Source organism: Pinus tabuliformis, chromosome J (assembly GCF_031772625.1).
Source record: "Pinus tabuliformis cultivar Carrire ecotype Pingquan chromosome J, CPIR1, whole genome shotgun sequence".
NCBI lineage: Eukaryota > Viridiplantae > Streptophyta > Pinopsida > Pinales > Pinaceae > Pinus > Pinus tabuliformis.
Genome location: NC_142295.1, coordinates 159868376 through 159883446, shown reverse-complemented (window position 1 = coordinate 159883446; position 15071 = coordinate 159868376). Strand labels below are relative to the sequence as shown.

General features: G+C 38.2%; 1 protein-coding gene across 1 annotated transcript; it reads right to left on the bottom strand.

Annotated features, from left to right (window-relative positions):
- Positions 1 to 12914: 12914 nt before the first annotated feature.
- LOC149226157 (scopoletin glucosyltransferase-like) lies at positions 12915 to 14780 on the bottom strand. The gene has a single exon (XM_089375226.1). It carries the CDS (start codon positions 14666 to 14668, stop codon positions 13172 to 13174), a length of 1497 nt encoding a protein of 498 aa, XP_089231352.1. The 5' UTR covers positions 14669 to 14780; the 3' UTR covers positions 12915 to 13171.
- Positions 14781 to 15071: the final 291 nt, after the last annotated feature.

Sequence of the window (15071 nt, the reverse complement as noted above, 5' to 3'; positions counted from 1 at the left end):
GCAAGTGTTCCACTAGGGCTAGGCCCTTAGCCTCCAGGGACACATCACTTGAGATTACTCCAGAATCAAAGATGGAACAACAACCAGATTTATATTAAAACATCAAAACAGAGTTACAATGGATCTCTCCTCAACGAGAGTCAATGATCAAAGTTTTCAAATACAAAGGAGAATTACATAAAAATAACAACAAGTCGTCCCCCGGGCTAGCAGTGCTGCCCCTTCTTATAAAACCTAGTGGAGATATCAAAGATACACAAATCGTTAAGACAGCAATCCCTCAGGATCAAAGGATCCTGAGGGATTCGACAAACTATTAATTCTCAGCTATCCTCTTGTTCTTTTGCACTGATTTGATATCTCCTTTTCCCTTTCCTGGTTGATACACTCCAATTTGGATCGCGTTTTTTGCAAGCGGTTCCCTACCAAAGGGATAGTAGTTAACTTTGTCTTATCTTTTCCTTTGGGATGACAATCTTCCATTTTCTCCTTTTCCTGCATAAGAAAAGGAAATTATTAGTTATTTTGCGTTGCATACAAATCTCATAGGTTTTGTCATAATTTCTCATTATCTACCTAGTTCATGATGCAAAGAGGTTATGAGTTTTAGAGAAAAGATGACAAAATAAACGATAATAACATACCTTCTTCAGTACTCAACAAAATGTATGTTTATGTGGGCATTTTCTTTTGTAAATGGTTTATACACAATTGATTCCCTTCTTTTTTTTTTCCTCGGGCTAGTCATCCCATTTGAATTAAAGTGGAAAAATATTGCAGAAAGAAAAATTGTACATACCTGTAAGATTGATTTATGAACGCCTTTGAAACCTAAAAAAATAGTAATTCCAACAACCTTAAGTGCTATGAAAGAAATGCATGCATCCACGGAGTGTTTGACAATCACTGAGAAAGTGTTTATCCAATGCTGAAACCTGAAAAAATAGTAGGGAATAATTCAATCAGACACAAACTAAACCAAATTATCAAAGATAGCCGCGAGAGCTTGGAAATAATTAAAAACACAATGAGATTTGCCACCTTTTTTATCAGATAAAAGCCAAGAGAAGCTAGCATTCCAGTTATCCTTCAACAATTCCAACAACCTTAAGCGCTAACAAAGAAATGCATGCATCCATGGAGCGTTTGATTACAATATATCAAATGGGCCATACTATGAGGTTCAAACTTTTGTAATGTAACTAAAAACTCAAAACGCTTGGTGGAGGAGAATACGAATAGGCAGAACGTTTCACATTTTGACTGTACTTAACTGAATTAAAGAAATGTTTCATCAATCAATGCCTACATACCTCATTGTCATGGTTATTGATGATTGTCAGGCACAAATGGTTCAACCCTCATTCTAATGCATGAAACATCTCCTTATTACTCGAATTTATGCCTACATACCTCATTGTCATGGTTATGGATGATTGTCGGGCATAAATCCTTGAATCGTCATTGTAATCGATCAAAATGTTTCCTTATGATTCAACCATGCATACATTTCAGAATGCAAAGAGACCACTTTCAAAGCCACTATGAAAGACGGGTGTTCCACAGTAATTTTTTTATTTCATTTTTTCTTAATCCTACATACGTGGTTATCAACAAGAGGTACACTAAATTTTTAATCATGCTTTGTAAAAAATTAATTTAAGTATGGTCTAAGTATGTGTTCTAGACATGCAAGAAAGTTACTGTAGCTAATTTCATCCATTGATTCACTGACGACTACAAGCATATACTGACATCTTTCAATTCAGGCCATCCGAGCAAAAAGATTAATTAAGAAAATGATTAACTTTATGATTCTGATAGGGGGACGCCTATCGACGTAATATATTTTAACTCCAAACACATTTAGACTCAACTCCCATTCGATAGGACCATCCATAGGCAAGCAGAAATATCAATCAACAAGTGAAATAATTGGGAGCCTTTATTCTGAAAACAACAAACAACAGACTCCATAATCGAGCAAAAAAATTAATCCGCAGGGGAAATAATAGGAAGTCGTTATTTAGTTTACAACAAACAGCAAGCTTTTGTAGTAGAGAGACACACCCTCGGCTTACCACAACAACCAAACATAGATACCTACGTAACAGAATATCCAACCAACTTTATTGCTGCTTCTCTCGGTCAATTTGATCTTATCTACGAAAAAAACACTGTCTAGTTATGGTTCGACCATAACTTGATTCAACGGCTTCTGCACCAGTCAGCAGAACTGATCTTGGTCTTCACGTTTACTCTCACAAATCTATAAGCCCTCAGCCAACGTTTCTTCCAAGAGCACTCAACACACACAACATCGTTGAACAATTCACATTTCTCTCACAACCTTAAGAAAAATGTGCAAATAATTGGGAGCTATCGCTGGTTGTTTACCCTGCACCCAAAGAAAAACAAGACTTCACCACCTAGAAGCAAATCGAATCTGCTGTCATTTAGATTGATGAACCCAGATCACACCCTTTCTAACAACCCAAATCATGTTGACCCGTTAGCTCTGATACCAAACATAAACAAATAGAGATATCACTAAAAGAGATAACAGAAATGATAGAATATTATTTTATTAGATCAGGCCCACGCTCACACACAAAATACATATACATGATAGTTTCCCATTATTAGATCAAGCTCACGCTCACACACACCAAATCTAAATACATGACAGTATCCCATTATATAACAATGGGATGGATAGATGTGATAAACATAACAACTACGTGTCCCATTATATAACAATGGGATTGATAGATTTGAGAAACATAACAATTACATACTAAATACATGACATGGGGATAGATAGACTCCATAAACATAAAAATCTTGAGAATGAAGATTCCTACTAAACTACAACTCACTCACACACATGGGAAAACAACTAGTTTTATAGCATAAAACATTCATTGATCTATTCTCTCCGAGTGTAAAGACATCATTGACGTCATTCATATCTCGGAACCCAACTTGTGTGCAACTCTTGCATTTTCGACATCATATCTTGCAACCCAACTTGTGTGCAGCTGTTGCATTTCTTTTGCAAACGAATTCAAGTTTGTATGAGAAGAAGCTTCTTTTGCTACAACAATTTTCGCAAGTTTCCTCAGCTCTGGAGAATTCATTCTCGTGTTTTTTCCTTCTTCTTCTGCGAGAAGCATGTTCACTACCCTTCTTACCTCCTCTTCATCTGGCACACTGATCACATCAAAATATATTTGTATGCTAACCCAAGGTGTTCAACCCAGAATTTCCAGTTAATTGGTTGTTTCGCATGCATGGGTCAGGTAATCATTGGGAAACCTAGACTCAAGCTCTCGAGTGTAGAGTTCCAACCCAAGTGACTCATGAATGCACCCATCGAACGATGGGAGAGAATGAGGAGCTGAGGTGTCCCCATATGATCAAATCTCTCTCTCTCGGGTCGTATCCTCGAACCCCTCTGGAAGTCACAAATTGACCCCTTTAGGCTTGGCTTTGGGCTCCATCTATTGGATTCTAATGGCCCAGATGAAAGCCTGCCCGCGCACCTCTAAGCCTACACCCACCACACAGATTTGTTTCTCATTCAGAAAAAATGGCTTCCGAAACACACAAACACCACAGAGTGGGGGTTCCGAGAATCCAACCATTTCAAGTAGACCTCCAAGGAAGCTACTAATATTTATTGAATTTCTCCCGACATCCTCAAAAACTGCAGGTGGAAGAATGGAACCTATGCTCCATACTGGCTTATGCGTTAGGCTTCCGCGTCAGGGTTCTGTAGTGATGGATTCCCAACGAATCCAACTTGGAAAACATATTAAAAATAATGCCATGGCCCTCTATGCTACAGTTAATATCCTGCTCAATGAGGTTCCTCTTGGGATCTGAATCCGGATCATGAATGGTCAAGGGAAGATCTTATTTGTGCAACTTGACGTCGAAACTCAGGTGTGGGACCGCGAAAAACTGATCATCTCCATCCACATTCTTCTGGGACATGTAGATAACGATTGAGTGCATGACAGATATACCAAACACCCCCGATGTATGGAAAACCATGGTATGAATCCTGAACATCGAGGCAGAGCTATGCGCCCATCCTGTAAACATGTCGCTGATAATGCAAACCGGAGGAGAGGAAGTAGGAGTCTCAATATTATTTATCTGCTGATCCAACCATTGTTCGAACAACCCACGATGAAACAAAGAGTATATCGACCGTTGGAAATATTAATGCCAACCACCGCCTTAAACACACAGACAACCAGCATGCTTGCTCAATCAACCACTGCACGATTGTGATTTTGTTTGCAGGTAGAAGGAAAAAAGTCAGAACAGAAGTTCAGAGCAGACCATTCCACAACACATCATGCAAGTTAGGGCATTTAATGAAGTTTATTAAATATATATGGGCAAACATTCATTCCGCGAGTGTTTCCCACACTCTAGAACACCTGCAAGTTCAGAAAATCATTTACTACGTAAAATCGCCCATGTTGCGTATTAAATATTTTTTTTATCATGTAATTAATGTCAAATTCATATGTTAGGATAAATATGCAAGTAAAAGTAATTTGTAATGTTGGGCATGTTGGGAAAGTTAGAAAGTGATAGTATGTTAGGAGAAAATCGTGGAGGAAATATTGGTGGCACGTGAAAACTAGTTTTACACTCCGCGACCTAGTAATGCCTAAATCACAGTAAGTTTGTTGTGTTTTTCACTTGGAGCTACACCCTCCATTTATCACGCCAATGTAATTTCCACAACCTCTTTTATTTTACTATGTTTTGCCACGAGTGAGCCCTGTGTTTTAATTAAGTCCCTGTGTGGTTGCCATATCCTCGCCACAACCTAAGATTTACCTTTCCACAGCTCAACTTGACATTGCCTAATTCTCCGCAATCGATTTCTGAGTTCCTACTCGTAAAAATTTTCTAACATGGTACCGAAGGTTAAACTTTGTTAGTGTAAAAGAAAGTGTTTTTACTAGCAGTTAAAATTGTTTTGAGGGAAAATTTTTTGAGGTGTATTTACCAGAAGGTAGAAAGTTTTTTTTCACACTCAGAAATAGAAACATCAAGCACAAGCTTGACTAATCCACAGATACCTTAGTTTAATTCCAAAAATTATGACTATTGGGCTATTACAAGGAAGGCCCTGTTTTCTTCTCAAGACATTTGGCATTTGGTGGAGAATGATTTTCTAGAACCAGCAACATACAATGCATTGTCTCAAGCAAAAAGGGATTTGTTAAGGGACAATAGGAATAAGGATTCAAAAGCCCTATTCTATATTTTCCAAGGAGTTCATGAAAGTATTTTCCCAAGGGTTGCAGCAGCAACGAAGTCAAAGAAAGCATGGGACACCCTCCAGACAGCCTACCAAGACATGGCAAAAGTCAAGACAACAAAGCTACAAATGGTGAGGAGAGATTTTGAAATAATTTGTATGAAAGAGTCTAATAATATAGACTCATTTTTTACACATGTAAGTGGGATGGTTACTCAAATCAGGGCTCATGGTGAGACATTTGAGGAAAGAAGAATAATTGAGAAAGTTTTGAGAAGTTTGCCAGTAAGGTTTGAGGCCATTGTTGTGGCCATAGAAGAGAAAAAGGATCTCTCACAGTTCTTAGTGGATGAGGTTAATGCATCACTGATCTCTCATGAACATGGACTGAATAGAGCAGCAAGCTCCTCATTGAAGCATGCCTTCAAGACACAAGTATCATTTGGTCAAGGTCAAGGTAGAGGAAGATCATATACTAGAGGAAGAGGAAGAAGCCCACACAGAGGTGGAAGAAGCAACCCTTCAAGCTCAAGTGGAAGGGGCAGCAATCAAAATCCAAGTCAAGGCCCAAGCCAAAATGAACCACAAGGTTAGAGATATGATAAATCTCAAGTTCAATGTCATTAATGTAAGAAGTATGGTCATTATGCAAATGAATGTAGAAAGAAGCAATATGGCATTAATAACAAACTAAGTGTAAATTTCACAAAATAAAATCAGAACCATGATAGCATGATCTTAGCTTGTAAGATAGCACAAGAAAAACAAAGTGATATATGGTATTTAGATTCAGGGTGTAGCAACCACATGTCAGGGAACATAGAAATGTTTTCCAATCTAGATGAAAGTGTGAAATTTGAAGTGACGTTAGGGACTGATAGCAAAGTCTTTGTCATGGGAAAACGAAGAGTTAATATCCTAACAAAGAAGTGGGAGAAGAATTACATCTCATATGTTTACTTTGTCCCCGTTTTGAAGCATAACCTCATAACCATTGGACAACTCATGCAAAAGGGTTATAATGTCTTCCTCAAAAATGATGTATGCACAATTTTGGATAGGCCTCCAAATAAACAGCTAATTGCGAAGGTTTAGATGATAAGCAATAGAATGTTTCCCCTAAGGATAAGATCAGACTTGAAGGAAGAAGGTGCACAAGCACAACTATCAATGAACTCATAAGAGGATGGAAGAAAAGAGGCAGCTGTCACACAAGTAAACTATCAAGCAGAGGTAAAGATGAAAATTGGTTATAGCATTTGAGATTTGGACATCTCAACTTTTGAGGTTTGAATTTGCTACATAGGAAAGGCATGGTGAAGGGTTTTCCACTCATAGAAAAACCAAACAGCCTATGTGAAGGATGTATCATGGGCAAGCAACATAGAGAGACATTTCCAACAGGAAATTCAGTAAGGTCAAAGGCACCTTTGGAGATTGTCCACTCAGATTTATGTGGACCAATGTAGACACCATCAATTGGTGGCAGCCACTAGGTATTGACATTCATAGATGACTACACAAGGAAAACATGGGTCTATCTTCTAAGACAAAAAAGTGAAGTGTTTGAGCGATTTTGCCAGTACAAGGCTCTTGTTGAGAAGCAAAGCGGACACTACATCAAAGTCCTCAGGACTGACAGAGGTGGCAAATACATCTCAAATGATTTCCTTCAATTTTGCAAGGAACATGGAATTCACAAGCAATTCACAGCAAGGTATACACCTCAGCAAAATGGTGTGGCAGAAAGGAAGAATAGGACCATTATGGAAATGGCAAGGAGTATGTTGAAGGCAAAGCATTTTCCAAATGATTATTGGGTTGAAGATGGCACTTGTGCAACATATATCTTGAATACATGTCCAACCAAAATCATCCAAAACATAGTTCCTGAAGAGGCATGGAGTGGAAGAAAGCATAACATTACTCACATGAGAATTTTTGGATGTGTGGCATATACACATGTCCGGGATGAGTTGAGGAAGAAGTTGGACATCAAGGGAGAGAAATGTATATTTTTTGGATACAGTGATGAATCCAAAGCATACAAGCTTTACCATCCATTAACCAAGAAGGTCATAATCAGTAGAGATGTGCAGTTCATAGAAGAGGAAGCATGGGATGGAAGTTTAGTGAAGACATTCAATGTCAAAGCATGTATACCACATGCCAACAAAGAGGAATTGACAACAACAACTAATTCCTCAACAATAACTCTCTCTACTCCTATTCAAGCGCAACAAAGCAAGCACAAGGAACACCATCAACAAATAATAGGACAGCATCGCACAATCAAGAAAGTGCTTCTCCAAGCACGCCGCAAAGCGCAATACCAAGTGACATATCAAGCCCATCTTCAGCAAGCATAAGAAGACCAAAATTCAGAAATTTGAATGAAATATATGAGCAAGATGAAGTTGATAGTAGCATTGGCCTGAATTCATTATTTGCTCTGTTTTATCATGTAGATGACCCAATTCACTTTGAAGATGCAGTCAAAGATAAAAAATAGGTTGCAACAATGGAGGAAGAAATGGAAGCAATAGAAAGGAATGACGCATGCGAGTTAGTGAACCTTCGGCAAGGAAAATAAGTCTTTGGAGTGAAGTGGGTCTATAAGACCAAAAACAACGGTGAGGGAAATATTGAGAGGAACAAAGCAAGGCTAGCTGTCAAAGGATACAAGCAACATCATGGAAGAGATTATGAGGAGACGTTCACACTAGTCGCGAGGATGGAGATGGTGCGTACAGTTGTGGCAATTTCCCTACAACATAAATGGATGTGAAGTCAACGTTCTTGAATGGAGTGCTGGAAGAGGAAGTGTATATTGTGCAACTACCTGGTTATGAGGTAGAAGGAAAAGAAGACAAAGTGTATTGGTTGAGGAAATCTCTTTATGAGCTGAAGCAAGCATCGCGTGCATGGTACAATAGGATAGATGCCTACTTGTTGGACAATGGTTTCGACAAATGTGATGGTGAACCCACTCTCTACATCAAAGAGAGTGATGGTAAGATTCTCATTGTTGTCTTATATGTAGATGATTTAATTTTTACAGGCAGTGATGATTCTCTCATCACTAATTTCAAACAAGTCATGAAGAATGAATGTGAAATGACTGACTTGGGGTTGTTAAGATATTTTTTGGGCATAGAAGTAAAGCAAACAGAAAATGGCATTTTTATCTCTCAAGCAAAGTATGTGGTGGACATTTTGGATAGGTTTAATATGCAAAACAAGAAGCCCACACCAACTCCAATTGTCATGGGGTTGAATTTGAGCAAAGAAGATTACAGTAACAATGTCAATCCGACATTATACAAAATCATGATAGACAGCTTGATGTATTTGACTGCCACTAGGCCGGATATAATGTATGGAGTGAGTTTGGTGTCGAGGTTCATGGAGACACCCAAGGAGACACATTGGCCAGCAGTGAAAAGAATTCTAAGGTATGTCAATGGGACAAAACATTATGGTGTTCTGTATAGTGCAATAGATGATTTCAAGTTGGTTGGTTACATTGCCAGTGATTGGGCAAGAAGCGTCAATGACGGAAAGAGCACGTCAGGATATGTTTTTCATTTGGGCTCTGAAGCCATTTCATGTGCCTCCAAGAAGCAGCCAATAGTGCGATTGTCAACAATAGAAGCTAAATATGTTGTCGCAACAACAACAACGTGTCAAGAAGTTTGGATGAGAAGGATGTTCAGGGATCTTCACCGCGATCAAGAGGGACCAACAACTATTTTCTGTGAGAACACATCCGCAATTGCGTTGTCAAAGAATTCAATATTTCACAAGAGGACCAAGCATATTGATGCTAAATATCATTTTATCAGGGAGTTGATTAACAATGATGAAATTGTGTAGCAACACTGCAAGTCATAGGAACAGTTTGCTAATATTTTCATAAAGCCATTAGCACGTGAAAGTTTTTTTTATCTCAGAGATTGTTTGGGAATTGTCAATGGCGGTAGTTGTTATTAAGGGGGAGTGTTGGAAATATTAATGCCAACCACTGCCTTAAACACACTGACAACCAACATGCTTGCCCAGTCAACCACTACACAGTTGTGATTTTTTTTGCAAGTCAAGTTCAAAGCAGACCATTTCGCAACACATCACAAAAGTTAAGGCATTTAATGAAGTTTATTAAATAGATACAGGCAAACATTCCTTCCACGAGTGTTGGGCACACTTCAGAACACCTGCAAGTTCAGAAAATCATTTACTATGTAAAATCGCCCATGTTGGGTATTAAATATTTTCCTCTTTGTCATATGACTAATGCCAAATTTGTATGTTATGATAAATATGCAAGTAAAAGTCATTTCTAATGTTGGAATGTTGGGCAAGTTAGAAAGCGAAAGTATGTGAGGAGAAAATCATGGAGGTAATGAAAACCAGTTTTATAGACTTTTACAAAAGTTTACTCCAATGCGTAATTCGCAGTAAGTTTCTTGTGTTTTTCACTTGGAGTTGCAGGCGAATGTAATTTCTTTATGTTTTGACATATAATATAAAGTGTGGTCAATTGTGTTATGGTTTTAATTTTACACAAGTAAAGTTCTGCAACCCTTGTGGCAAGCTAGGATTTACCTTTCCACAACTGAAGTTTACCTTGCCTACTTTGTCGCAACCGATTTTTGAGTTCCTTTGCCCTCATAAAAATTTTCTAACACAGACGACATCAATGGGAACGTTGTCCGAGTTGTCAATTCCCAGGTGCACCCCTCAACGAAGGGCAAGGGCAGAGAGACCAGAGAGAAGGGCAAGGGAAGAGAGATTCGAACTCTGGACCTGAGGCTCAAACCGTTTGGAGCGGCGTCGTTACATAAGAAACTGTGAGGCCGTGTGAGGAGAGAAGCTTTGCCAATTCCATGAATGGAATAAGATGTCCTTGCGCTAAGCATGGAACCACCACTAAATGTGGTTTGCTTTCTGCCATGAAAAAAAGTGCAACAGTAACAACTATCAACGGTGAACTAATGATTCAAAGCTACCATAGCGAACTTGGTTCTCTGGGCTAAATGGTTTGCAACAGTGACAGATCAAACAATAAATTGTGAACCTATGAGGCTGACCAGAGTTGTGCCAGAGTGACGTAATAAAGTGAAGTTCTGCTTCACGACTATTTATGACTATTTACGAGTACAAAATCTAACGGAAGCATATACTACACCGTGTATTATAGTTCTATAGTATTATGTATAAATGATCCTATAACATTGTATATATTAATAACCAATATTACATAGTGTTATTTAATTTCTTTTAATATATAAATAAATTTACTTGAAATTTTCAAACAAAAATCTTTAAAAATATTTAAATGGTACTTACGTTACAAGTCAAATATATCTCACTAACCTTCAAACACAAGTGATAAGAAAAAGAAAATTAGAAGAGTGGTCGACACAATTCAAACATATCCCACCAAACCTCAAACAGAAGTGATAAAAAGAAAAAATTCGGAGAGTGGTCACCAAATTTCAAAGGCGTTGTCTACTGAGGGTCAATTTCACCAGGACGGTTAAAAATGGCATCATGAAAAACCTCTTGCCATTCAAATTCTTCAAGTTTAACAATTGTCATCGGCATTTCCAAAAATTTCACAGAAAAATTCCATAATTTTCTGAGAAAAACTTGATATCGTAAGATTATGGCAATTTCAAACACTAATGATAAAGAAAAAGAAAATTAGAACAGTGATAATTACCAGTGTAACGTACAAAAGTAAAGCAGAATAGTAATGAGATTAATGATGAAGAAAAATCTACCAATAATTTTATCGTTTGTTAGAAGAAAAGTTGTATGCTAGGTAGTTGTGCAATGAGATGTATGGCTGCTGGTCAAAGAGCGCGTGGGAGCGTGAAGTATATCTGATAGTCAAACAGGATTTATAACAACCACATGGGTATTACTATTTATAGCTGGGTATAAAATTACCCTCTGCGAGACTGAGTTGCACAAGGTCAATGTGTATAGCTGCATTGGAGAAAAAAAATTTGGTTCATACCGTCAAAATTATGGGTAGAATAGTTTTCAAATTTCTAGCTGTTCGATCGTCTACCAAAGCAATACTAAGTAATAGTTTTACTAAATTTGATGACTATTCACATGTATTTTTTATATTTACTTGTTAAAGTGTAACAAAATATAAATGTTATCAAATATATTTTAATTTCTATTTCATATATATAATTTCAAATAAAATTATAGAAAACAAAATGAGATAATGTTTTTGATTGAGACTCTAAGATAAGTATTACAATATGTGGCACCTATGATACCAGGATTTTAAGATAAAACTTTAAATAAACACACAATGTCTTCATAATTCTAAGGTTCCAAGATAAGCATAGACTCACCTATAATGGGTTTTTGGACTTGTTAGAAAATTTCCATCTCGGTTATGTAATGTTGTACTATGTACAATCAAACACATTGAAGCATTAAGCTTGAAGGTTGAGACTTGGGTATTAACATGCTAGTACATATGGGTCATTGATATGCTATATAAAATGTAGCCTCCTACTGTCATAACCATTGAGCATATCATTGTCCATCTACTACCTTAGTGTCTTGGCCATCATCACTTGCACATCTATCGAATCATGTTTCACTCGGTTTCATAATCATTGCTTACTTCCTCTTATTTTCCTTTGATCATTCTAGTCTTTAAATAGGATTCATTGGAAATGAATACCATGGGAAAAAACCATGGATTTTCATATACATGGAGTCATAATACCACCAATATTTTTACCTAGTCAAGTTTACTACCACCAAGATCTTCACCTAGTGAAGTTTACTAGAACAACCCTAACATAATCAAATTGAAGGGTTTTAAGTCGTCCAATGGAAATAATAGAACTAGTTTTTCTTGTTTTGAGAATTTTTATGTAGTTTCCTTAGTATTAGTACAGAAAAGATAGCTCTAGGTCTCATACACCTACTCTAGTCAAGAGCGGAAATAATTAGTCAATCGAGAAATCACAATATATATATGAGACAATATTCAATCGCATATGCTCAAAGATTTATCTAAAAGGGAAAACAACATACTTAACCAATCTCCTATTTCCTTGGGTTGTTTGCTTGGGAATGAGACCCCTAAACGTTAGGGAAATTCGCAATTAAAATTACGCAATCCCTATAAACTCTTTTGTAACTTCATGCACCTTATTCCCTTTGATTGAAGATTTATCAAAGAAAATAAAGCATTTCTGTTTTTCAATTGGGATTATCCCAAGTTATTTGTTTTTTAAATATCTTGTATACCAATTTAAAAAAACTTTGAGAAAAAACTTAGTAATTTTTTAAGTGAAGAAGTCAATATTTATTTTGAAATAAAATTTGCAAAATTTTTACCTAATTATTTATAAATATAAAATAGTGTTTTATTTTGAAAACAATTATACTCCTTTTACTATTTTAATTAAATTTATTAGTTAAAAAATGTTATATGAATTTATGTATCTTGATCGGTATACACATTTATCAGCCCACCATTCCTGAATTGATTAAATAAAAAAATATTTAGCCAAATATTTTCTATGATAAGAAATGCAAACTTGATAACCATGAAATCTAATTCAAAACTTGACTCCGAGGATAGAAATGACACTGCAAAAGAGCGATATTACACTTCATAGGTGGTATGCTTGTGATATTACATAAAGTATTAAGATTAACAACAACGAGGAAAAGGGATCTTTGAAGGTGCAGTGTATCTCCCACATGTACACTTCAAAGGTACACTTATTTTTACACTTCACATTTCCCGCCTGCAATTCTATGGCAATCTAATTACAATTACCCAGAACAACAATTCAGTGGTGAAAGGTCGAGTCACCGTACAGTGTGAGGACATCATTGACATCGTTCATGTCTTGCAACCCAACTCCGGTGCAGCTGTTCCATTTCTTCAACAAACTTCCTCAAGTTTGTATAAGAAGAACCTTCTTTTGCTACAGCTATTTTCGCAAGTTTCCTCAGTTGCTGAGATCTCATTCTCATGTTTTTTCCTTCTTCTTCCGCCAGAAGCATGGTCACTGCCCTTCTTACTTCCTCTTCATCTGGTACACTGCTCACATCCAAACATATCTGTATGCCGATCCCCAGGTGTTCAACCACCAGCTTCGAGTTAAATGGTTGTTCTGCAAACATGGGCCAGGTAATCATTGGGACACCTAGACTCACGCTCTCCAGCGTAGAGTTCCAACCGCAGTGGCTCATGAATGCCCCCACGGAAGGATGGGAAAGAATGAGGAGCTGAGGTGCCCATCCCCATATGATCAAACCTCTCTCTCGTGTCCTATCCTTGAATCCCTCCGGCAGTCCCAAATCGACCCGTTTAGGCTTAGGTTTGGACTCCATCTGTTGGATTCTAATGGCCCAGATGAAAGCCTGCCCGCTCGCCTCTAAGCCTGCAGCCACCGCACGGATTTGTTTCTTGTTCAGAAAAAACTGGCTTCCGAAACACACGAACGCCACGGAGTGGGAGTCCCGAGAATCCAGCCATTTCAAGCAATCCTCCACGGCAATGTCTACTTGCTTACCCCGGCTATTTTCCGGACTGATCGCCCCATCCTCGAAAACAGCGGTTGGAAGAATTGGACCTATGCTCCATACGGGCTTCCGCGTCAAGGTTCTAATGTGATGGATCCCCAAGGGATCCAACTCGTCAAACGTATTAAAAATAATGCCCTGGCCCTCCATGCTGCCGTTAATCTCCTCCCTAACGAAGTTCTGCATGGGATTCGAGTCCGGATCACGCATCATCAAGGGCAGATCTAATCTGCGCAGCTTAAGGTCGAAACTCAGGTGGGGGATCACGAAAAACTCATCATCTCCATCCACGTTCTTTTGGGGCGTGTAAGTTGCCACTGAGTGCATGACAGATATACCAAACGCCCCCGACGTCTGAAAAACCACCGTAGGAATCCTGAACTTGGACGCAGAGCTATGCACCCATCCCGTAAACATGTCACTGATAATGCAAACCGGAGGAGGAGAGGAAGTCGGAGTCTCAATATTATCCATCTGCTGATCCAACCATTGTTCGAACGCCCCGGCTAGCTTGTGCGACGAAACAAAGAGTATACGGGCGACATCGACGGGAACGTTGTCCGAGTTGTCAATTCCCAGGGGCACCCCGTCGATGGAGGGCAAGGGCAGAGAGACTAGCTGGATATCCAGATTCAAACTCTGGACCTCAGGCTCGAGCCGTTTGGAGCTGCCCGGCGTCGTTACGTAAGAAACTGTGAGGCCCTGTGAGGAGAGAAGCTTTGCCAGTTCCATGAATGGAATAAGATGGCCCTGCGCTAAGGACGGAACCACCACTAAATGTGGTTTGCTTTCTCCCATTAACAGAAGTGCAATAGTAACAACTATCCAGAGCGAACTAATGATAAAAAAATTGAAACACAAATGATAAAGAAAAAGAAAACTAGAACAGTGATAATTCCCAGTGTGGCGTACTAAAGTACCTCAGAATAATAATGAGATGACTCATGATAAAGAAAAGCCTGCCAATAATTTTATTGTTTGTTAGAAGAAAAGTTGTACGCTAGGTTGTTGTGCAACGAGATGTATAGCTGCTGGTCAAAAAGCGCGTGGGAGAGTGAAGTATAACTGATAGTCAAATAGGATTTATCGCCACAATATGTGTATTTATCTATCTGCGTATAAAATTACGCTGTGCCAGAGTGAGTTGTACAAGGTCAATGTCTATACCTGCATGGGAGAAAAAACACTCTTCGTTCTTCGG